The following is a 24,476-nucleotide window of genomic DNA, read 5'->3' on the forward strand; positions in this document are numbered from 1 at the left end:
GGTTTCTTGGCTTATGTTTGCTATTTCATGTCCTCAATTGCATATGCTTTCAACAGAAAAAGAATCAGATTATGGATTTTGTTTTGTTATGATCAAATCCATGAACTTCCACATTCGTCTTGAACACAACACCAAGGCCAGAGCTCAGATTTATAAATCTATGTTATAGCTTTCGCTGATTTTGCCTCAAAATCTTTAGTTTTAAATTCGTTACTAGTATTTGAAGGAAGAAATACATTGAACATTTTGAATCGTAAGAAATACGGATAATGTTATATTATCTTATCTTAAACAGACATGTCAACAATGTACAACTTTACACACCATTCACTTTACGCTTATATTGAAGCTATCTTATTGACAAACTAGACGTTATTACCTAAGAAGAACAATATCTTATTGACAAACTATACGTTATTACCTAAGAAGAACAATATCTTATTGACAAACTATACGTTATTACCTAAGAAGAACAATATCTTATTGACAAACTAGACGTTATTACCTGAGAAGAACAGTAATGATGGGTAAGTTATTTGACAACATCCTGTTACAATATCAGACTGGTCGTTTCTGGTTTACATATTCTATTTCTGTTATTTTCAGATTGTAATACAAATTATGGCCTTTGTATGAGGTCGATACAATGATATATTGACCTGAAAGAAGTATATTGACTGAGGACGAAGTCTCGATATATCCTTTATTGACCTCATACAAAGGCTATAATTGTTATATAATAAATTTCTTACCATAATTGTATCAAAATCGTCAGTGCATTATATTCTCTTTTTTCGATCATTTAATTTTGTTTGAATTTTATAGATATCAGATTGTCTCTTTGACAATAACAACACATTAGTTGTTATTTCAATTATTTTTATGTTTTTTTGTGTACATCTTATGTATTTGAAGATTTTTTTCCCAAATAATCGATCATAACTATACACTTTTTAACAATATCATGAAATTCATTTGATGACGTCATTAGTATATCGGTTTTTTAGATATTCTAAAAATAACCGTGCAATATCACTTACTATCCGCCGTTTTCGACCGACCTTTGAAAATATAGTTTAACATGTGACTATTCCTAAACGAATGAAATAAGTCAAAATATATAATAATATTACAAATTATGGTTTAGTTCAAAAAATATTAAGCTGTTTCATTGGCAATCATACTTCATCTCCTTATGTTATATTATACTTTGTGTAAGAACTTTGTTTTTATATCTAACATTCCTTTTTTTTTATATTTAACATTCTTTGTTGCGGTTATTAAATACAGTTAGGGAAATACAAGAAAAGCGTCTCGATTATTGTTTAAGGTCCTTAAGTCGTCAATTATCGTCTTATTTAAAAAAAAAATACTGACTGTTAAACACGTCCATGTATAAATATAGCTTCAGTGAAGATAAAACTGAAAGGAATTTGTTTACATCTAAATTTTTCAAGCCTTTATGTTGTAAACAAAATATTATTTTGGTATTACTGAAGTATTGTGGTAAATTAAAAGAAAAATCATAATTTTCTACATTATTTTTCCTTCTTTGATATTTCAATGAAAGTTTCTTTTTTCGTAAGCTCAAAGTGACTTAGAAATTGAATGTAACTCAGTAACTGTAGTTTAATTTTATAAAATTTTGTACCCGAATTGTCATATTTATATATGCAAACGTATTGATATGCATCATGTATTGTTGCAGAAAATCATCTATCCCGATGTCTTTGTTTATTTGGAATGATAATACTGCAGTCAATGCTTTCCGATGAGTTTTCAGGAATCAATAATAAATAAGTGTGTTTATAAACTTATCTTATCATTAACTTATCTCAATCAGTATTACCATTGCAGTATGTTGTTCAAGAGAGATGGAATATACCATACAAATATTCACAAGCCATTCTTTTTTTTTTATATCAAACTGCGACATAATATACATGCAGAAGTTCTCTTAAAATATATCTCGACCATTTCTAATATGACATTCATCAAACGCTTTGAGTTCACCTCCGTGGTAAAATACAACTATATTTATACGTCAGCTGATCGGCAACGTCATGATTTGTTTGAGCTCTTCCAGTTTTACTCCCACGTCGTAATGCTTTCTATGAATGAGTAACGTAAACCGAAGTCAGACGGTGTAAATGACGTCACTGAACGAAAACAATTCCGTGAATCGTTGATCTAGTCTTTTGCACCTACCAGTATTATGTCATATGTCATGTTCCGGTGTAACGTTAACATCAGACAAAACAAATATTGTTGTGTATATTATTGTAGAAATCACATATTCCGTTACCATGGACGAAATGTACATCGTCTTAACCTTTGAAAACATCAATGATCTAACGAATAGCCAATGGAAATGTCGTTATATCGTCTCATGATACTGAATAAGCCAATCAAATTAACTCAGTTTTCGTATCACTGTTTCACACTCCGTGAAGTGTGATACGAGAAATGTCTCTTCACGTCAATATTAAAAGTGTGTTCAACAGACAATATTTCCTTCACATATAGCGCTTCGATCCAAAAGAATTGGCGTCTTTATCCTATTAGATAGGAAATATTTCAGTGGGCTTTAATCTATATTGACTTTACCATGGATTGACCTATCGCTGTCACTCGAAGTAAACTGTTTCGAATAAAAAGCAATTCCGTGGCAAAATCAATATTAATTCAAGGCCCATGAATTCTTTCTCAAATACACGATTAGACAAAGATGTATTGCAAAAAACAATGAAACTTAGTCTTAAAAAAACACAAGAACACCCGTTTTCAAATACAATTAAAATAAGTTTCTTTTAACAAAACACCATTACTTTCACTTGAACATGATTTTTTCACGTACATTTATAATGCAATTCTTGAATTTGTAGATGCAGGACAACAGTGTTTATCGTGTAGTAATATAGAAACTGTACAGGATTGCCAACATTACATCTTGTGTGACGATACTGAGGTATAAACGTAACTGAATGGTTTACAAAATATTCAGTTTAAAGCTTGTTTTCTGTTTTATAGTTATGTTAAACGCGTCAAAATCATAATTAAAAGAATGTTAAAATAGTGATGTCAGCAAAATATACTTACCAAAATATGTAGATTAAAAATCTACTAACCACAACTGACGAAGAAAAATCAATTTTATCAATGACTGGTCAACTGTAAGAACATTTAAAATGTAAATGAATTGAGCCTACGTGAAAAATAAAATTAGATTTGATATGTTTTTGTATATCTTTTTTAATAAGTTAGTTTTATACACAACTAGAATTCTGTAAAATCTTAATGTGAATAGCTGATGATTACCCATAGATCTTAACTTGTTTGCAGGTGTGTTACAAACAAAAATTTGCCACTGAATCTGGAGGGACAAGTTATGATTTTGGATGTTCACAGCCAAAGGTTATTTCATTGTAAAATCAAGTAAATATTGGGATAACCGTCACTGAGAAAGACAACCAACTCCAAACAAAAAATTTACAAAAAAACAAAAAAACAAAAAAACAAAAAAACAAAAAAAAAACAAATAACATGTGATATTTAGAGATAGATTAATAGTATTCAACTATAGACATTTTTGTAAAGCACACGAACAGAGATCTGCGATCAACAAAACAAAACGTTTTTTAAGGATAAAACAAAATAATTTCGTTCGTTACCTTTATTAGGAATATGTAAAAAATTTGCTATTAAGTTCAGGGTAATACTATTGCTCCATTTAAGTTATTGATTATTGATCATCCAGTAGCATATATTTCATAAATAGGTCATGAATAAATAGGCAATGCATCTAATAAGTACGTTCATGCTAAATCGATGGGAGATAAATACCGGCGAGAACTTTTGATTTTCACAGCTGAATACTGAGGATGTATTAGTGGCACTTACATACATCTAAATAGTTGTTGAAATGGTTCCTGGACGTGCATAGGAGAGCAAAAAATCTCCTAATACGAGGCATAAGAATTTCGACTAGACTTGACTGCGTATTTATAAATTCCTCACCATAACATTTGCCTCATTAACGCATCCGTGTATCTTAATGTCGAATGAGGGAAGTCATCTTTTTATATATCTCAAGTAAATTGCATTTGTTTTGAAGAACATTGAGACAATACAAAGAGAACTTTACTCTATAAATTCACTTTGGACCTACATTCTGATAAAATGTTCTAATACATATTGTCGATAGCATTGGATATATAATAATCAGCTTTCTCAACGACTAAAAATTGAATTGTTTATAAATGAAATAAAAACATATAAGACGTATCATATGTTACAACGGTTTCTAACTTTCAAGACCTTTAAATTTAAACCGACAATTTTTCAGACATGTAATCATCTGATTGGATCTATTTTTGGAAAAAGGTCAGAAGGTCATCACATTACATGCTCTGGCTGCTGTAATAATACTAGATTGTGCAATCAGGATATTTCTTGTTCAAATGTAAAACCAAATAGTAAGTATGCTGTTTCATATTTAAATAATTCGACTGTAATGTTTTGTAAAGTCTTTAGAGACCTTGCTTCTGATTTAAAAAGCAAACAAGTTGCGTGCACTAATATCGTACAGATTGTGTAGTTTTTAATAGCTTTCGAACTTAAACCCTGTTGCATGACTTCTTAGTTTTCATTTAGCAAACAGGCAAATTGTCAAATATCTTAGCACGGTTATTATGGTGATATGCTACAACACCCTCCCCTCCTCCCGAAACAAACAAATAAAAATTAATGAAATTGGGAGTTTGAAAATGATCTAAATAAAAAGTTCAAAAAGTGAAATAGTTTTATTTATTTTCGAAACCATTAATTGTCCATATGGAAATGACAATGAAAACAAATTATGCATTTACATTAATATGCTTTTTATATCCGATTGAAATTTTTAATGAAACTAATGATGAGATAAATCTGTATATTCTAATTTGTAAGCAATAACAAAATGATGTTGTATCGACAGCAGAGTGTTTGTCTTCTAAAACTTCCTATGCCGTTATCCATATACCCGTAGTGTAATGCTTTCAACTGAGGCTTTACGTATACTCATGTTTTCAAATTAACCTGTAGTAACCAAAATTAATACATAACATTCACACAGAATGCATGATTAACCTGTAATTTTAGAATTGACTTAAATCTCTGCTCGTACGCATGTCAAATAGCATGGTGCTCTAACATGGTGTTGAGATATTCACGTGCTAAGGGTTTTGGCTCTGTATTTTGTTTTCGAGTTATCCGCAATATCTCGTAATTATGCACTGAATATAATAAATGCTATGTTAATATGTCCATTTAATCGGTAAGATATTTCATACTTTTTATTTAATGCATGTTTAACTCGATATTTACAATTGTTATGGTAGAATCCGAAAATTTGTAAGGAATTTGCGCACTGCACACCAGACTCAAGCTATGATATTGATGGAACATCAATGGATATGTAGAATAGCACCAGTACTGGAAATTTTGTTCTTTACGTGTGCTTCAACAATTGCATGAAGGTTTTAATCAATCGATGTTAGTTTTAGTTAACAATTTCCAGTGATGCTGAATAGAAAGTTAAGCTCCTCTTGCAACTATTTATAGTTTGAATATATAAATAAAGTTTGTCATTTTTCAACAAATCCTTGATGAGTGATTTTAGTTTTAAATTACACTATGTAATTTTATTTTGGAATCAATATCTCCGTTACAGACACCAGAGTTCCAAAGGAGTGTTCAGACATAAACATTAAAAACCAAACAGATGGTATATATACTATTTATCCTGACGGTCAACGGGCGACTCCTGTATATTGTGATATGACTACTAAAAATTTAAGTTGGACAGTGAGTATCATTCGTTTGTTGCATGTCTCTATTTGTCATGCTCTATATTGTCTCACTTCTCAAATCAATCTTTAGTTTGTGATTAAATTTAAGAAAATGAAGAAAAACTATCGTAAAGATCGAGCATTTAAGTATACACCATATTTCCACAGTAGATATTCTTACTATGGGTAAAACATTACTCACTATTATAAAACCATGTACTGCAGCAAATCCGGGTCCCCGTAATTTTTAAATCAGAAACAAGCTGTTTAAAATCTACTTTGATTTATAAGTCGAAAGAACGAAAAATATCAATTGCAATAAATTATCTGGACTTTAATATATTAATGTTACATAAATATCATCGAGTACTTAATAACATACTAACAAATTTTTCCGTTTAACAAAAAGAAAAAAACTAAAATCTAATTGAATAAAAAAGATGAATAATATACAAAATTTCCTACTTTTGTGTATAGTTGTTTCATTGGCAATCATACAACATCTCCTTATATTTACAAGTACAATCGAACTGAGTCGAATAAAACAGACAATACATTGTATGTAGGCAAAAAGAGTAATAAGGAAAACACAACCAGCCAAATAAACACTACACTGAAAAATACAGATTTAAAACCACATACAAACCGGATTGCAACTCTGATTCTCACAAAGGGCCGACGGTAACTGTTCTACGTGTGACATCCGCCGTTTTGAAAATAGCATTTATTGATATTTTGTGGTAAACATTACATTGCAACAATAATTATGAACCTACATTTCAATGTCCCTTAAAAATAGGTTATACAGAAAAGAATTAACGGCTTTGTTGATTTCTACCGTGGATGGACAGCTTACAAAGAAGGTTTTGGTAATGTTAGCGGTGAATATTGGTTAGGTAGGTATTACTAATACCACAGGGCAACATTTATGCTAGTGTGATATCAAGCACACATGCTAAGAATCTCACCCATCTACATTAAATTTATTGGTATTATAATAACATAAAGGGTACCAATTTTACTGCACCAGATGCGAATTTCGACAATTAATGTCTCTTCAGTGATGCTCGAGGCCTATATATTTGAAAATCTAGAACATAGTACAAACGTTCGAGAGCTGATCAAAACAAAACAATTACCTAAAATATAGCCCAATCCGGCCAAGGAATCAGTGCTTTCAAAAAATATCACTTGCTCATGCAATAAAATAAGAATTTTCAAAATAAAGGTCAAGAATATTCTTTTGTAGGAAACGATAATATCCATGAGATAACTTCCCATGGCAACCATGATCTTCGAATCGAATTACAAGATTTTGATGGAAACAAAACCTATGCAGAATATTCCATTTTTAATGTTGCTGATGAAGGGAACGGCTATCGTTTGCTTGTGTATAATTACTCTGGAAATGCTGGTATGTTGTAAATTATGTGGAATCGTCGTTTTTATTTTTGGTCAAACTGTTGTCTGTTTTTATTTGGCTTATGTTTTCTCTCTCTCATTCAAAACAACTATTGTACGTGAACCCAGCCATGTATTTCAACAATTCTATATGTACATTTGTATCTATAACAACATGGCTATACAGAACACTGAGGGAAAAAACGACTGTTCTTTTTCAGAAGGGATATAGTAACGATACTGTTGTCAGGTCATTGAAGATGGCATATTTTGGAATTAATATTGATTCACTCATAGGAACTTTGCATTGGAAATAAACACATAAAACCAGTTGTTTACATGATACGGGTTATGTTATTCTTATATATTTTATGAGGGTATAATACTAAATCCCTTATGGGAGGGTATGTACTTGATTTTCATATGATGAAGATATAATCTTTCAATCAGTTTAATTGAGGTCTGGAGCTGGCATGTCAGTAACTGCTAGTAGTCATTTCATATTTAATTAAAAAAGGAAAGTATGCTAGATACACTTACCGGCAATGTGAAGATATGATTAAAGCTTTAAATTTTCTCCTGGACAACATATATGTACGTTTCGGCAATAAAGTGTAACTGTTAGTAGGTATTTTTATGGGCACTAATTGCGCCCCTTTAATAGCAGATTTATTCCTATATTGCTATTAATCACAGTTTATGACCAAAATCAATAAAGACACGTCATTGTTACATTTAGTTGACACATTCAACAATACCTACCGTTATCTTGATGATATTTTTTTTCATTAGATAATCCAGAATTCTCTAAATATACTACCGAAATTTACTCAAAGGAACTAACTATACATAAATCTAACATAAACAGCAGTAGTTGTCCTTTTCTAGATTTAACATTTCAATTTCTAAAGGGAAACTCCATACAAAAATTTACAACAAAAGAGACGATTTTTTATTCCCTATTGTTAATTTTCCTTTTTTAGACGGCGATGTTCCTTTGGCTCCATCATACGGTGTTTATATGTCCCAACTCGTTCGTAATGCCCGTGTGTGTAGTGATGTCATAGATTTTAACGAACGTAATCAATGTATCACTGGTAAATTATTAAGTCAGGGATTTCGTTACCATATATTACTTAAAACATTTACAAAATTCTTTCATAGATACAAAGATTTGATTGGTAAATTTGGCTGTACCTGTAGAAAACTTATTAAAAATGGTATTTCACATCCTAAATTTTACGGTAATATTGTACTAAACGCGCGGAAATCACTCTGATCCGTGTAAATTTATCGAACCTTTTAAACAAACTTATAAATAAAGGTTATCTTATAAATGTTGAAATAAGATCTTTGAATATTGTTTTCTTTGGCCCTAACATCGATTTTGTCATCAACAAATTAAAACATAACTAAATTTGTAATCTTATCAAATGATTTGTTTGGGATGTATATATACACATTTACGTTTATTTTCTATTTAGAAATTGTTTTATCTATACATAGCATCATACATATTCATTGTAAGGTTAAATTCTAACTATCCTACTGCCTGTCGTTACTTTTATTTTGGCATTGCACAAGTCATGTCTTCTTTGACTGTCCATGGCGTAAATACACTAAATCCCTGCTTGGGATGTGTTTTAATTGATTTTACTTTCTGATGCATGATTTTTATTCACTATTTATTGTTTTTGGCTTTAAACTAGCTTTCAGTAACTGCGAGTACTCTCAAATCGTACTGTTAATTTGACCTGTTGACACAATTTGTAATGCATTTCTATTATTCAATGTTTACTTATTTTGTGTTATATCTCGTCTTACTATTTTTTATGTACCACCTTTGATAAGTATTTATTATAACGAAAAAATTTTCACTTCTGTACTCGTACTATGAATAACACATTTATTTTGTAAAAAATGTTTCTGTACTCCTAACAACAAAATTATTGTAGTTAAATTTACCTGTGTACGTTACTTTATTTAACGCCATTTTGTCCTAGGTTAAAGTTGTTTTTTTGACATTGAAACATCTTTTTTATTTATATTATGTCATAGATCAAACTTATTCGTTCAGTGTATATTTACTTGTTTTTATGTATTGTCTTTTTGATTGCGTTTAGCCATTTCAATTGATATTTTATTGTGTGTCTTTTTATGTTATAATGTTATACCACTGTTCTAGGTAAGGATGAAGGTTGACGCCTGTTACAACGCTTAAACCCGCTGCATTTTCATACACCTGTCCTAAGTTAGCCTGTTGTTGAGTGGTTGTCGTTTGTTGGTGTGGTTCATAAGTGTTTCTCGTTTCTCGTTTTTTATATAGATTAGAGCCCCCAAGGGTGACTGGGGAATAGAAGTATGGTCACCATTGGTCTTCCTCCGACCGGCAGTAAAACCCTTGCTAAAGTGGAGCGTCCGTTTGGCTGTGCGGGATGTACAAATTTGCAGCCACGGCCGGTCAGAATTGGGACGTTAAATCCGATGCCTTGTGTATAGAGAGTACCACGCTCTTTGCACGTTAAGAACCCTTGCAACAACTCTTTGAGGGGTCCGTAGGTGACCTTTTGCAAGGCTAAATTTCTGTCCCTATCCAATATACCCTCATTTCCCGTGGCAGTCTAAATTTCTCCTACCTTAATCCCGGACGCCCCTATTACAGAACCTACCTATTGTATTTATTGTTAATGTGTTCTCGTCCTGAATATGCATGAAATATTTGCCACTGGACGTTAAGCAATCAACAATCAATCAATCAATATATAGATTAGACCGTTGGTTTTCCTGTTTGAATTATTTTACACTTGTCTTTTTGGGGCCCTTTATAGCCTGGTAAAACGTTTAAACCTGCTGCATTTTTATACACCTGTCCTAAGTCAGGAGCCTGTTGTTCAGTGGTTGTCGTTTGCTGGTGTGGTTCATAAGTGTTTCTCGTTTTTTATATAGATTAGACCGTTGGTTTTCCTGTTTGAATTGTTTTACACTAGTCTTTTTGAAGCCATTTATAGTCTGCTGTTCGGTGTGAGCCAAGGCTTCGTGTTGAAGGCCGTACTTTGACCTATAATTGTTTACTTTTAAACCGTGTGACTTGAATAGATAGTTGTCTCATTGGCACTCATACCACATCTTCTTATTTATCTTTGTATCATACTCGGACTTCTTTTTAACTGATTTTCACTGTGCGTATTGATGTGTGTTTGTTCATTCTACATTGGCTAGAGGTATGAGGGGAGGGTTGAGATCTCGAAAAACATGTTTAACCCCGACGCATTTTTGAGCCTGTATCAAGTCAGGAGCCTCTGGCCTTAGTTAGTCTTGTATGTTTTTTTTTTTAATCTTAGTTCATTTATATGTTTCGGGGTTTAGTGTGACGTCCATTTTCACTGAACTAGTACACACTTTTATTTACGGGGCCAACTGAAGCCCGCCTCCAGGTGCGGGATTTTATCGCTGTGTTGAAGACCTATTGGTGGCCTTGGACTGTTTTCTGCTCTTTGGTCGGGTTGTTGTCTCTTTGACACATTCCCGATTTCCATTCTCAATTTTATCATGTATTTGGACGGCAATCCTAAGATTGTGTAACATAAACCCATGGACACCGGTGGTCCAAAAGGGTTTATGTATTGTTCAGGAAACAGCTGCGAATGTTAATCAATGTGTGACTTAGAGATTGAGAACATCAATAAAAGCGCTGTTACTTTGCTTTATGTGCTTATTGCTGTTCATGTACTTTGTGTCATGGATATCCAATATCCTTTCTTTTCTATTTTGTTTCCATTTTCACTTTTTGTTTAAGGGGCCAACTGAAGCCCGCCTCCAGGTGCGGGATTTCCTCGCTGTGTTGAAGACCTATTGGTGGCCTTGGACTGTTTACTGCTCTTTGGTCGGGTTGTTGTCTCTTTGACACATTCCCCATTTCCATTCTCAATTGTGTCATGTATTTGGACGGCAAACCTAAGATTGAGGCACATAAACCCATGGACACCGGTGGTCCAAAAGGGTTTATAAATAAAGGCAACAGTAGTATACCGCTATTCGAAATTCATAAATCGATTAAGAAACAAACAAATCCGGATTACAAACTAAAACTGAGGGAAAAACATCAAATATAAGAAGAGAACAACGACACAACAGAAACACAACACTAAAATGCAACATACACAGAAACGAACTATTATATAACAATGGCCATTTTCCTGACTTGGTACAGGACATTATTTTAAGAAAAAATGGTAGGTTGAACCTGGTTTTGTGGCTAGCCAAACCTCCCGCATTTATGGCAATGTTAAATAATTATAAAATTAAAGTGACAAGATTACATGACAGGACTACAATACAAATAAATGGGAAAACATACAGGACAGAGACACACACAAATAATAGCTATCAAAAGGTACCAGGCTTATAATTTAATACGCCAGACGCGCGTTTCGTGTACATAAGACCCATCAGTGACGCTCAGATAAAAAAAAGTTCGAAAGCCAAAACAAGTAAAAGGTTGAAGAGCATTGAGGACCAAAAGTTCCAAAACGTTGTGCCAAATACGGCTAAGGTTATATGCCTGGGATAAGAAAATCCTTAGTATTTAGAATAATTCATATTTTTGCAAACAGTAAATATAAAAATGACTATATAATAGATGTACATATTAACATCGAAGTGGTGACTAACTACAGAATAAAAACGAATACGTGAAACAACCTAAATCAGCGCATAAAAAAGGCACAGCCGAACAACGTATTATATGTTAGTTGAAGAGATCGACGCACAATGTGACGTCACATAAATTTCTATAAATTTCAAAACAATAGGATAGAGTTCAAGATTTGGTTTGTAATACTGATATAACATGTATTAATTACAATGAAAATTACAATACTTATTAATATACAATTGTGGTAGTAATTAGATAATTAATTTTATTATCAAGCTATGTCGGTATTTCTTCTAAATCAAACTGTAAACCAAATACATCGTATAAATTTAGTTGACCCAAACTAAAATCTTATAAATGAACTGGGAGATTAATTATCTTTACCGTAACACACGAATAGAACAGAAAAAACTTAGATTTACAACTACAAACGTATTGTTTTGTTCAGGAAATAGCTGCGAATGTTCAGGAAATAGCTGCGAATGTTAATCAATGTGTGAATTAGAGATTGAGAACAGTAATAAAGGCGCTGTTATTTTGCTTTATGTGCTTTTTGCTATTCATGTACTTTGTGTCATGGATGAATATCCAATATCCTTTCTTTTCTATTTTGTTTCTTTATAATGACTATTCATTCTCAAAGTTTTTACATATACAAAGTATTTTGTTAATGATATTGCTTCAAAGCAACTAATCAAGGATATATTTAACACATGATTCTAAAGAAAACTATTAATTTTGAGATTGCTTTACTATACATATAACATATAAAAATACTAACTTATAATGTACGTGTTAACAAACTTATAGAAAATTAATTTACTTGTATTTATTTTAAATTCGTACATTTGCTCCGTCTTGACACCATTAAAAAAACACATGCATATATATAGCAACATAATGAACATACAGTTAACAGCATCACAATAAATAAATATGCTTCTTTACAAAATATATATTTTGGAGATGTCATCTCTTTAACTCATCAAAATCAGTTCTGGATTTACGCTTATTTGAAATGAGTTTCATTATTTTTACTCAGGTGACTCCTTAACTCATCATAATGGTATGAAGTTTTCTACATTTGATAAAGACAATGACCAATCCGGATCAAACTGTGCAGTTAGTTTCAAAGGAGCATGGTGGTACAGAGATTGTCATTTTTCAAATTTAAATGGTAAATATCTGGCAGGATATCACCTATCAAGTGCTGACGGTATTAATTGGTTTCACTGGAGAGGTCATCACTATTCACTCAAGTCAACCAAGATGATGATTCGAAAATATTGATAATAAAGAATTAGTTCCTAAGTTTATTCATACTAAGCTTATATTGCAAACTCCATTTTTCACGATCATGACAAGTTTCAACAACCCTTACGATGTTATAGAATTCAAAGTAACTCAATGTCATATACATAAAGTTATTTTATATTGAAGCTTATGCTAAGCATGCTGAATAGAGGAGCAATCAAGTTTTTGTCTTACAATTTAAGTCCAATTGAGAAGAAAAATTAAAATTGTATGAGAAACTTTTTACTACAGAAGGAAGCATAGGAATGCGACAGAAAGCATTTAAAACATTTAAATTAATCGTTGGGTGAAGAAGAAGTACTTGTGAGAGTGGTATTTCATTTGAAGGACTCACTAAAGCAGTGAAAATATTAAAACCAGGAGGAGATCATATAGTTAGCAATTTTTTTCCAAATTTACTGGTATCTAATTGGGAAGAATTTTGTCTCAGTGAATAAAGAAATTTTAGATCAAAATTTACTATGTGATTCACAGTACAGGGGAATCATAAATTATTGTTTAAATCAGGGGAAAGAGAAGATATGAAAAAAAAAGACCAATCACTCCTCTGAATACAGATTACACAATTGTATCTAAAGTATTGGCAGAAAGGCTTAAATTTGTATTATCGCATATTATCAATACAGATCAAAAAGTGTTTGTTAAGGGGAGTAATTCATTTCAAGGAATAGATTAATTGAAGACATTATGGATTTTACGGAATTGGAGGATGCGGAAGGGGCAATTACTTTTCTTGGTCAACAAAAAGCATTTGACAGGGCGGAATGGGAGTAGATTGACCTGTGTTTTGAAAAATACATTAAGAGGGTGGGTTCAAATGTTATTCAAGAATGCCAAAACTTGTATTTAAACAAACGGTTTGACTCCCAAGTTTGTGCGTATAACTCGCTCAATCCGTCAAGGGTACCCAATCGCTCCAATACTGTACATTGTGCAAGCGGAGCTTTTTGCGGCATCTATAAGAGGTAACAAAAACATGGAATCAGACTTCCATGCAGAACTGTTTCTTCTTTGGAAGCTAAGTTAAACAGGTTTACAAATGATACACAATCAATACCTTAATAAAGATGAGGATTCTATTGAAGAAACTTTTAAATTTTTTTAATTTATTTTGTTTATCTTTTCAAGCCAAATTTGGTCTAAATTGACCCCAAATCCACGTTGAACACCAAGTGCCTTAGTCGGTTGTTAATTCCATCTAATGTTATTGAACCGGGGTTTTTTTGTGACGCCATTTGCCAAGAAACATACCAACGGGCTTTTTCATGTTCGTTTCTCCTCCTGAAGCTTTCTTGTGTCTATCATTTTGACGAAAATTGTTTGTAAACATTAAATATATATCTGCGATTAATTTAATGATAGTATTTAGTATGCTGATAGATACTAATAAATGGTAAATAAAAAAATGCATTTATTTTCGAAAAAATGTAATTTTTCTATTATATGCATGTATTAAATTGTGATCGATACACAGATATCTGACATTTGCTTTATAACAGACAGTTATAATATAGAGGTGATTAAATAGTAAAACGAAGTTGGACTGTATGAAATCCTCAGCTTTCCTAAATCATCGATGTCCACTTTTACGCAAAAATGAGTTGCTTTTATCCATAAAACGGATAACATAACGTGAATGTAAACTGGTCTAATTTTTTTTTACCTTACAGACTGATATTCAGTTGAAATTAAACAAAAGCAATGGAAATCTTTTTAGAGAAGGTTAAAATGGCCAAGTTGGTAAATTTGAATTGTTAACACCTGTTTCTATATGTGTTAAATTACAGTTTGGTGCTTCGAGATATTTGTAAACTTTTACATTTAAGACATTTTTCACAAAACAGTCGATTATGGTAGGTAGAAATTAATCTTTTTTGTTCATAAGCATAAATTACACCGAAAAAAAATCCACAGAAAGATAAAAGATTTATCTTCTTAAAGCATATTTTTGCATCTTTGCCCCCGGCAACAGCTTTTGGGAAAACAACCTAATAATGGGCATTAATTCAAAAGAGAAAATCGAGTAATCCTTTTTATATTTAGTCGTGTATGAGTTGACTATTTTGTCTTAAAAACTATTTAATAGATCGTATCGCTTCGGATTCTATTATTCTTATATGTTAGGGCTACAGGTTGATAACATTTCATTAAAAATTCACAGTACCAAAAAAAAATATATATGGGTCAAGTGAAATACCTTTCTTATGAGTCTAAATAACACAGTAGGTGTGTTTGAATAACAATTGTTTGCTAAAAGCACTTGGCGACAGGCGTTACTTGTCGATCTTTTTTGTCCAAAACTTCGAAAAAATAAAATTTTTTGTGTTGTGTTTTTTACCTAGGGTAATTAGTCTCAACCTCTGAAAATTTTAAGTGTGCCCTTCAACACAATATTTAATTAGAACTTTTCTAGTGATTTTTGGAAAATTCGAAAATTCCCCCTGACAACCAATCAGCCAATAGTTTTAAGTTAACCAAAGGCAAACAAGTACATTAAACAATGTTTCATAGCTATTAGATACATTTATCTTTTATAATACTACTGTCATATATAAGGATCGTAATGATGGTATGTGGATTTCAATATCAAAATTGACAGCGCGTCATCCTTACAAGGCTATCGTTTTTAAGATAGAAAAAAGGTGGTGTAATGGGGAGATATTTTTGACGAATTGAATCCTGATTGCTTAATAAGGGTAGAAGTTAATCTATAAGTTCCACAGAAGCAAATTTATTACGCAAGCATGACTTTTAGTATTTCACGAAGGTGAATTATTATTAAAGTTTTTGCACATTTTCATTATGGGATTTGCCTTTCTTTAACGAGAAAAAAAATTGAAAAGGTATCCTCGTCTCATGGGTTTTCGTGCTATTTAGAATGTATTGTGACGTCGCAATTTCCATTGTAAACGCATGCATAGAACGAATTCATATAACATACGAAAACATATGATCTGACCATACTCTAAGGTCGGAAGTCTGCACAGTGCAAAATCAGTCATATCATGTTGCACCATGTCCATTCTATGAAATAAAATAAATAAAAAAAAATAGGAATAGTATATTATTTATAAGTTTTTCATCAAAACTACATTGTAGTTATCGTTTCAACGCTCTTTTTGTCTTAAGACTGAAGTACCAAACAAAATGCAACAATAAAAGTAACTCATTTAACACTGAAATATCTTACTTGACTTTTGTATTTTCACATGTATTGAACCATTGTGTTTTTTTTTTTTTTTTTTTTATTTTCCAGTGTCACAGAATTTTGAAAACAACAATTGCAGAAACGACGTTTGAAAAAGAAAACCCTTATTTTTTATTATCTAGTATATTCCTCTTCTAATAGATTATCAGACAATCTGGTCTCTCCTTCTCGCTTTGTCCTAAGGTAAAATCAGCTGCCCTTGAATTATGTTTACAGACACTTTTTCTCCATAAAAATACTAAAACACACAATTGAGAACAATTAATCCACGATCAACGCAAACTTGTGAACGAAAATATACGAGCACGAGTGTATGTGAAACATTCTAATAAACGAAATTAAATTTATAAATTCATAAGTTTTCTTTATAAACGCAGTAAAAATGGTATTGGTCCACTTGTAGAACTATGTGCATATCCGTCCTTTCGACGAAATGTGCTTCTTACTGTTTCCGGATTTATTTTCAACTTAATAAACTATTTCTGGTTGCGGTTTTGGTAGCGGTAGCGGTTTTGGTATCGTCTTATAAAGAAGATGTCTATTGATATTAAACGTGCTCTTGAGAAATGTCATGTTGTGAAAACAATCCGTGTGTCAGTTTGAAAGTTTAAAAAGAAATATAAATTTACATTCAGATCAATCTATATTTGATAACTTTATGACAACATATTTCAAGCACAGTAAAATCAGAAGAATGCTTGTAGTTGGATTGAGTAGACCAGATTTGGTGAAATGCAAAAAATACAAAGATAACAAGAATTGTTGCATACCCGTTGATAGTTTGTAGAGGCAGTGGTTGTGAGCATGTTTTTAAACATGATCTTATAATTCAGGTTATTTATTTTAATCAACATAAGCCCTATCGCCAAATATTATCAATTTGTCGTTGCTTAAAAATTGTGGAATGCGGATATTTCATTTATACTGTAATTGTGATTCATTAGTACTGTAAATATCTGGTTACTATTTATGTTGTGTGTTAATCATGGATTGTAAGACTTTAGTGATTTGATGTGCTAAAGAAACGTTTTCCATGATATATTCAGAAAGAAAGAAGTTAAGCACCTAAAGTGTTTTTAAAATGACAAATGTTACGATTAGTGTCATGAGATTACGGACCAAATGATCGCAGAAATACAAGTGCAGAATGTAAGGACATTACATTAGCTTTCAGAAAACACAGCATACACCAGCGGATATGATAATTTAATAAATAGATTATCACAAAATCACAAGCAAGGTTATTACACTAAAGCATGTCCATTTTAAGTATTGACCTTCTAAGTTCAAAATGCCCGATAACATTGCCATTTCACTTGGTACACATCAATTGTGAGTCACTTAATGACATCTTTGGTTCAAAGTTTAATATCAAGAGAAACCATCACGTGCTTGAATGACAGCCTCAAACCTGCGTCTCGTCCCTTCAGTCAGTCGTCGGATTTCCTGATGTAGTAGCTGTTGCCATTTACGGTTCAGTGCTGCTTCAAAATGACGTAATTTTGTAGATGAGGTACGACTGCCTGTAGACGAAGGTCTAACATGTCCCAAACATGCTCTATCGATTTCAAAACCGAGCTCGTGGCTGGTCGTGGAAGAGAAATCACGGCTTCAGCTAGCTTGAATGTTGGCGGTTACGACCCTTGATGATGTTGCCTGGCGTTGCCATGCATAAACACAGGTCTTGCACAGGTGGATGCTTCTTAAAAGGGGACAACAACTTGCTGAACAACTTTTCTGATGTATTGGTCACATGTTAGTTTTCCTCGTTTGATCCCCAAATCCAACTTGCAATCATGAGAGATGAACCCCGTACCATTACAGAGCTTCCATCGTCAAGGGAATTTGATTGGGTGTTCCTTAGGGTATGTTCAATAATTTTCTGTCTCTAAACTCTCATCCGACATTCTTTTACATGCAGTAGAAACCGGCTCTCGTCTGACCAATGGATCCTGCGCTAGGTCTTCAAGTTCCAACCACATCGCGCTAAACACCATGCCAAACGTCTCCTTGACCCGAATACTGCTGATTTCAACCTTTTCCTCACTGCTCTGATTGATAGACAATTATTATGTAACCATTGCCTTTTTAGAACTGGACTAGTTGCAAATGTTATTCGTCTAATCAGACGATGCAGTGTCCTGTCTTCACACTCAATGTTACTGGTGGTCTACCGTTTCTTGGCAAGTCTTGAGTTGGTTTAGATGTATTTTTCTCAAAACCCGGCTGATTACAGTATAATGATAGCCCATCTGACGTACAAGATCTTTAAAGGACATCCTTGTTGACCGCATGAAGATGATTTGCCACCTTTTAACCTCTAATATTCTTCTTCTTACCATGTTCACAGATAATTAATGAATAAATGTTTTACAAAGCCGGACTTAAATTTAAGACTTAAGAATTTCAAATGTTACGTCACTTTGTGCGTTGAGGCTTTGGCAAACTCGGCTGTGTATTTTTATGTGTTGGATTAAGTTGTTTTATGTAATGTATCCGTTTTTATTCTGTAGTTAGTCCCCACTTCGGTTTTATCATGTATATCTATTATATAGTCATTTTATAAAATTTACTGTTTGCAAAATTATAAATTATTCTAAATAATAAGGATGTTCTTGTCCCAGGCAGAAAACCCTGGCCGTGTTAGGCGCAATTTTTTGGAAGTTTTGGTCCTCGGTGCTCTTCAGCTTTGTACTTGTTTTGGCTTTCAAACTTTTTTCATCTGAATGTCACTGGTTGGTCTTGTGTGGACGAGACGCACGTCTGGCGTATTGAATTTTAAGCCTAGTACCTTTTGTTAGCTATTATTCGTGTGTTTCTTTGTCCTATATGTTCTCCCATTTATTTGTATTGTGGTCCTGTAATGTGATGTTGTCGTTTTGGTGTTGTGTTTGACGTTGCCATAAAAGCGGGAGGTTTGGCATGCCACAAAACCAAGTTCAACCCACCATTTTGTTCTTAAAATGTCCTGTACCAAGTCAGGAAAATGGCCATTGTTATATTATAGTTCGTTTCTGTGTGTGTTACATTTTAATGTTGTGTTTTTGAAATTTTCGTATGGGTCAATGTTTTGAGTAAAAAGAGAACATGCTGGCACTCTAAATTAATGCGGACAAAATTTTGTAGTCTTTGTGTTCCAATATTGCTGTCAGTTGTATCATACAATCCATCCTGACATGAAAAAAAATCAAATTACTGATTTATCATGTGGCTATATACATTTAAATAAAAAAGTGCAAATATGGTCAGTTTTGGTTGATGCGGTCAAAACATTTTGTTAAACAAGTCAGCCTAAGGTATCAAAACTACTGAATGTTTGTTACAATGCAATATTTTGAATAAAAAGAGGACATGCTGGCACCCTTATTTGATGTGGACAACATTTTGTAGTCTTTGTGTTCCAATATTGCTGTCATTTGTATTGTACAATCAATCCTGACATAAACAAAATTACTGATTTATTATTCGGCCATATAAATTTAAATAATAAAGTTCAAATATGGTCAGTTTTGGTTGATGCGTTCAAATAATGTTGTTATACGAGCCAGCCTGAGGTATCAAAACTACTGAATTTCTTTAACGAGTCATTATTTTGAATAAAAAGAGGACATGCAGGCACTCCAAATTAATGCGGACAAATTTTGTAGTTATTGTGTTCAAATATTGCTGTTATTTATATTATACAATCCCTCCTGACATAAACAAAATAACAGATTTATTATGCGCCCATACAAATTTACATACGTATGTGCAAATATGGTCAGTTTTGGTTGATGCGGTCAAATATTTTTGATATACGAGCCAGCCTCAGGTATCAAAACTACTGACTTTTTGGTATGAGTCAATATTTTGAGTAAAAAGAGAACATGGTGGGACTCTAATTTGATACTGACAAAAAATTGTACTCATTGTTTTCCAATGTTTCTGTCATTTGTATCTTACAATCCATCCTGACATTAAAAAAATAAAATTGCTGATTTATCATGCCGCTATAAAACTAAGTTTTACGATTAAATATGCTTCATTTTAAAACAGATCAGAACGTAAACATTCTATATAGAACACATGTATATACGACTTAAAGAATTTGATATTTATTAAAATATATGTTCAATGCACGTTAGCAGTGTAACCAATATCGTTTTCAATTGATAAAAAGGCCGATCATGGAGAAATTTGTATAATAAGCAAAGTTTTGTGAGTATTTTATTTACAAATGTATTTAATCTGTATTGTTAATATCAAGAAACAAAGACATTTAAAAATATTTTGTAAATCGATGTAGAGCGGTCCTGGTTACAAGTTAACTTACTGTTGAGCAGACCAGCCAAAAGTTAACATGAGATCAGGTCTGGTTCGATCGGAATGTCAAAATTAAAGTTAACTTATTGCAGGAATGGTTTCGAAGTTAACTTAAAAAAGTAGCGGACCTGTTTCAAAGTTAACTTTTTCGGCAGTCATAAAAACATTCCTAGGACCAAGTCCACTTTTCAAGTTAACTTGATTGTCGTCCTAGGACTGGTCAGAGTAGTCCTAAATCCTGTCGCAGGTTTACTTTGACCAGTCAAAATGTCTGGTTAGCAAGTTAACTTGCTGTTTAGGTTAGTACTGCACCCTTCTGTAACCAACACGTGACAAAAGCTCATTAATTCATTCATAAATGCAGTTTTACAAATGGGGTTGATGGAATATTAACAAAATAAAAACCTCAAATGCATTAAATCATTAAATAAACATTATCAGACATAAAAACTAATCAAAGTTTCTAGGGTCATAATATGGTACGCCAGACACCCTTTGTGTCTACAGAAGACTCATCAGAGGCGCTCGAATCAAAACAGATGGAAAGCCAAATCAATACAAAAGTTGTAAGCATTATTCATTGAAAATTCTAAAAAAAGTTGTTTCAAATACGGCTTATGCAATCTATACGTGGGGTAGAAACACCTAACTGCTTTTAAATATTTCAACATTTTATATTCAGTAAATTTATAGAAAGTGAGTACATTAATTATCGTTCATGTCAGCACAAAAGTGCGGACTACTGGGATAAGGATTACTCACAAATAATTAAAGAAGGAATTCCTCACGATACAGTATAAATGCTTATGCAACTACTAGAAAAAAAGGATATGGGGTGTCCATAACACAAAATCAGTACGTGCACAGCAAAACATAAAAAAAGCAAGGGAACAGCACTTTTATTGCTGTTTGTCATCTCAAAATGACAGTTAAGCCTTCAAAATTGAGCAAAAATACTCACCTCACTGCAAGTTTAAGACGGTCCCTATCACCGGTTTAAGCTGATTATTGTGCAAACAGGCGATCACGCCTCAACTGTGAAATAGATTTTGTTAGATGTAACACCACTCGGGCCATTCAAAAAGAATATACAACACCATATTGATAACAGTATTATGCTTCCTGAGAGAAATTTATAATTAATTGAGAAACTAATGTTCAATCATCATGGAAAGTTGACCTTCGATAGATATTCATTTAAAGTCCCTTTTGAACATTTTGTTCCTAATATATGCAAGTGCTAATAAATCAATAGCTTTCACGTTTTGGGGTTTGGGCGTTCCTAATGAGTACACAATGCAAATCAAGAAAAGCACTTTGGAATTGATAAAGTGTTTTTTGATCATCTGATAACAGTACATAGATTGAATACTGATAAGTCAAATATGACTTACTGTGGATTCATTTATTTTCGTGGATTGAGGAAAACTTGCTTTTTCGTGGATATTTGATTTCGTGGTTTAGTCAATCTCTGCATACAAAGCATATAGAAAATTTTTAATTCGTTGAACATTTGAATTCGTGGTTAACCTGTATCCACGAAACCCACGAAAATTGGTATCCAACGAATAAAAATGAATCCACAGTATAGCTATTATATTATTAACTGTAAATCATTTTGATGGATGTAAACTTTGACAAGAAGGAAATTCGAAGGAATATGAAAACGTTCCTAATAACTTTCAAATACATTGACGGATATGCAATTTGAAGGTAGATGATTTTGAGAGAGAAAAAACAAGCGAAAAGGCAGTTTCATTTTTTTTTTCTTTCATGAAGAATCAAGTCAGTAGATATTTTACTTTTCATGACACCTGTGGAGTGAACTTTAATTAATGACTTTTAAAGATTTCACTATTTTCTTAAGGTTAATCATGAAAAGCTCTTCGGACGCGCCAATTCAAAAAGCGTTAATTTATTTGTTAATAACTAATCACCTCTTTTCGGGACTCGTTGTAACACATTGTTTACTAAAATTTTATGACATGGGTGTTGCATTCGTCAAAATACATATTATAAATAACATTGAAACTTCGATTGTCTTCATTGAATCATCCTGATATGCATATTTTAATGCATCTTGCTTAGCTTTAATAAATATATAAATAACTTGTACAATAGAACATATATACAATAGAAGCATAGAACCAAGAGTTTTCCACCAATGAAGTTTTAAATAATTTTACAGCCGAAAAACGTTTTTGTGATGTTGTGATACGTAAATTCTAATCAAAAACTGGTGAATATTTATTTTTAAGATTGGTCTGTGACAAGGCATGACACTTTTTGAAGTAAAATGAAGATACAATAAGCTGGAAAATATCTTGTCACAATCTGTATTGTGGGGTTTGCGCGAAAAATCCTGATGGGATAAATAATCCCAGCTTCCCATTTTTTCAAAAAGAACTGAGTTGGTACTTGATACAAGAAATCATTCAAAATCTTTGGAAGATGCACATAATTGCGACATGTCAACAGCAGTCTAGTGTAATGAAGTTAATAATTTAATGTTTAATTTGATTCGTAGCAAACCGGGAAACCTCTATTAGGTGATGTTTATGACTATATTTAAAACACTTGCCTCACCAAATACAATGTTTTGTAATGGGTCCATATATTGTTCAGTAGCTGTAGCAGTAACTGTTGCTTTAGCTATAGCACTGATAATCGAACAGATTCTTCATTACTTACCGGGTTTACAGATACTACGCGCCAAAAAAAGTATATCATTCGGTTGTGCAATACCATCAAGTGAAAAGTGCAAAACTAGAAACACAATGTTTAGGAAATTACTTCTTATTTTAGGATATTATAAATTCCAGTCATGGCAATGATCTTCCATTTGAGGAAAGACACTGAGTTATTGTCATATGAAGTAAAGGATGCTCTTAACAATGACTCAGCCATTATCAAGCAAACATATTGTCCGAAGTAAGATCGACTCACTAAGTTATTCTTTCTAATTTATTTAATCAAATTTATACTTCATATTTGAAGCTCAAATTTCCAGAATAAAAAATCTTCAGTTTTCAAAGAACATTTGAAGAGATGTCATGAATTCTTTAAGTTTGAAAATGTGGAGATGTCAATATAACAATGATTCATTAAGACCAAATCACAAGATGCGATCAATTACAGGTAACCTTATGACCTTTAAGAATAAACACAATATTTCTAAGTAAACGAACCAAAAATGAGACTGGTGAAGCAATCCAAAAGCTAAAAAAAAAAGAGTTCACCTCTTTGAAGAGATCTGTTAATGTAGCACCCAAATTTGGTAATGGATACATTGGAAAACAAATGCGGTGTATTCTCTTCAACGTGACTTGAGATGGGTTGTTCTACACTAGTGTCTATTTAGTTAGAACTGTGCTGAACCACCTTAATTGTGTACTTCCTCCAATATTACTTCTATTCTATTTTATTATTGACCTGTTGCGCATGTTTTATACCACTCTTAAAGTATCTGGTAAACAGGAATTGAACAACTTATGGGTTGAAAAAACGCATTACAATAGAGATCTCCAAATTTCAGTGATATCTGATTCATGAATTCTTTCATTCGTCTCACAGAAGGACGTCAACAATTTCATACTTGTTCAATGTATATTATACTACATAGATATTCGGCATACAAGAAGTTGATGAGTGATGACATTGATAATACATCATATGAATCATCATGTTCACATAAAGCAACCTAACAAACTCCAGGTAGCTCTGATTTGCAGTTTCTGATAAAAATATGACTTACATTTCATGAGACAGA

At 32.5% G+C, this 24,476-nt stretch overlaps 1 protein-coding gene across 1 annotated transcript; it reads left to right on the forward strand.

Annotated features, from left to right (window-relative positions):
* The first annotated feature begins 523 nt into the window (after nucleotides 1-523).
* LOC127721077 (ficolin-2-like) lies at nucleotides 524-13,173 on the forward strand. Its single transcript, XM_052227760.1, has 5 exons — nucleotides 524-527; nucleotides 2,886-2,968; nucleotides 6,628-6,724; nucleotides 7,078-7,242; nucleotides 12,926-13,173. The coding sequence occupies exons 1-5, from the start codon at nucleotides 524-526 to the stop codon at nucleotides 13,171-13,173; spliced, it is 597 nt and encodes a 198-aa protein (XP_052083720.1).
* The last annotated feature ends 11,303 nt before the right edge of the window (nucleotides 13,174-24,476 follow it).

The sequence above is a fragment of the Mytilus californianus genome, unplaced genomic scaffold (assembly GCF_021869535.1).
Source record: "Mytilus californianus isolate M0D057914Y unplaced genomic scaffold, xbMytCali1.0.p SCAF_12, whole genome shotgun sequence".
Taxonomy (NCBI): Eukaryota; Metazoa; Mollusca; class Bivalvia; order Mytilida; family Mytilidae; genus Mytilus; species Mytilus californianus.

Excerpts from the sequence above, each read along its gene's own strand:
- LOC127721077 (XM_052227760.1), top strand. Across the intron at positions 6,725-7,077 it reads TAGCGGTGAATATTGGTTAG|GAAACGATAATATCCATGAG; the intron begins GTAGGTATTACT and ends ATTCTTTTGTAG. Across the intron at positions 7,243-12,925 it reads TAATTACTCTGGAAATGCTG|GTGACTCCTTAACTCATCAT; the intron begins GTATGTTGTAAA and ends ATTTTTACTCAG.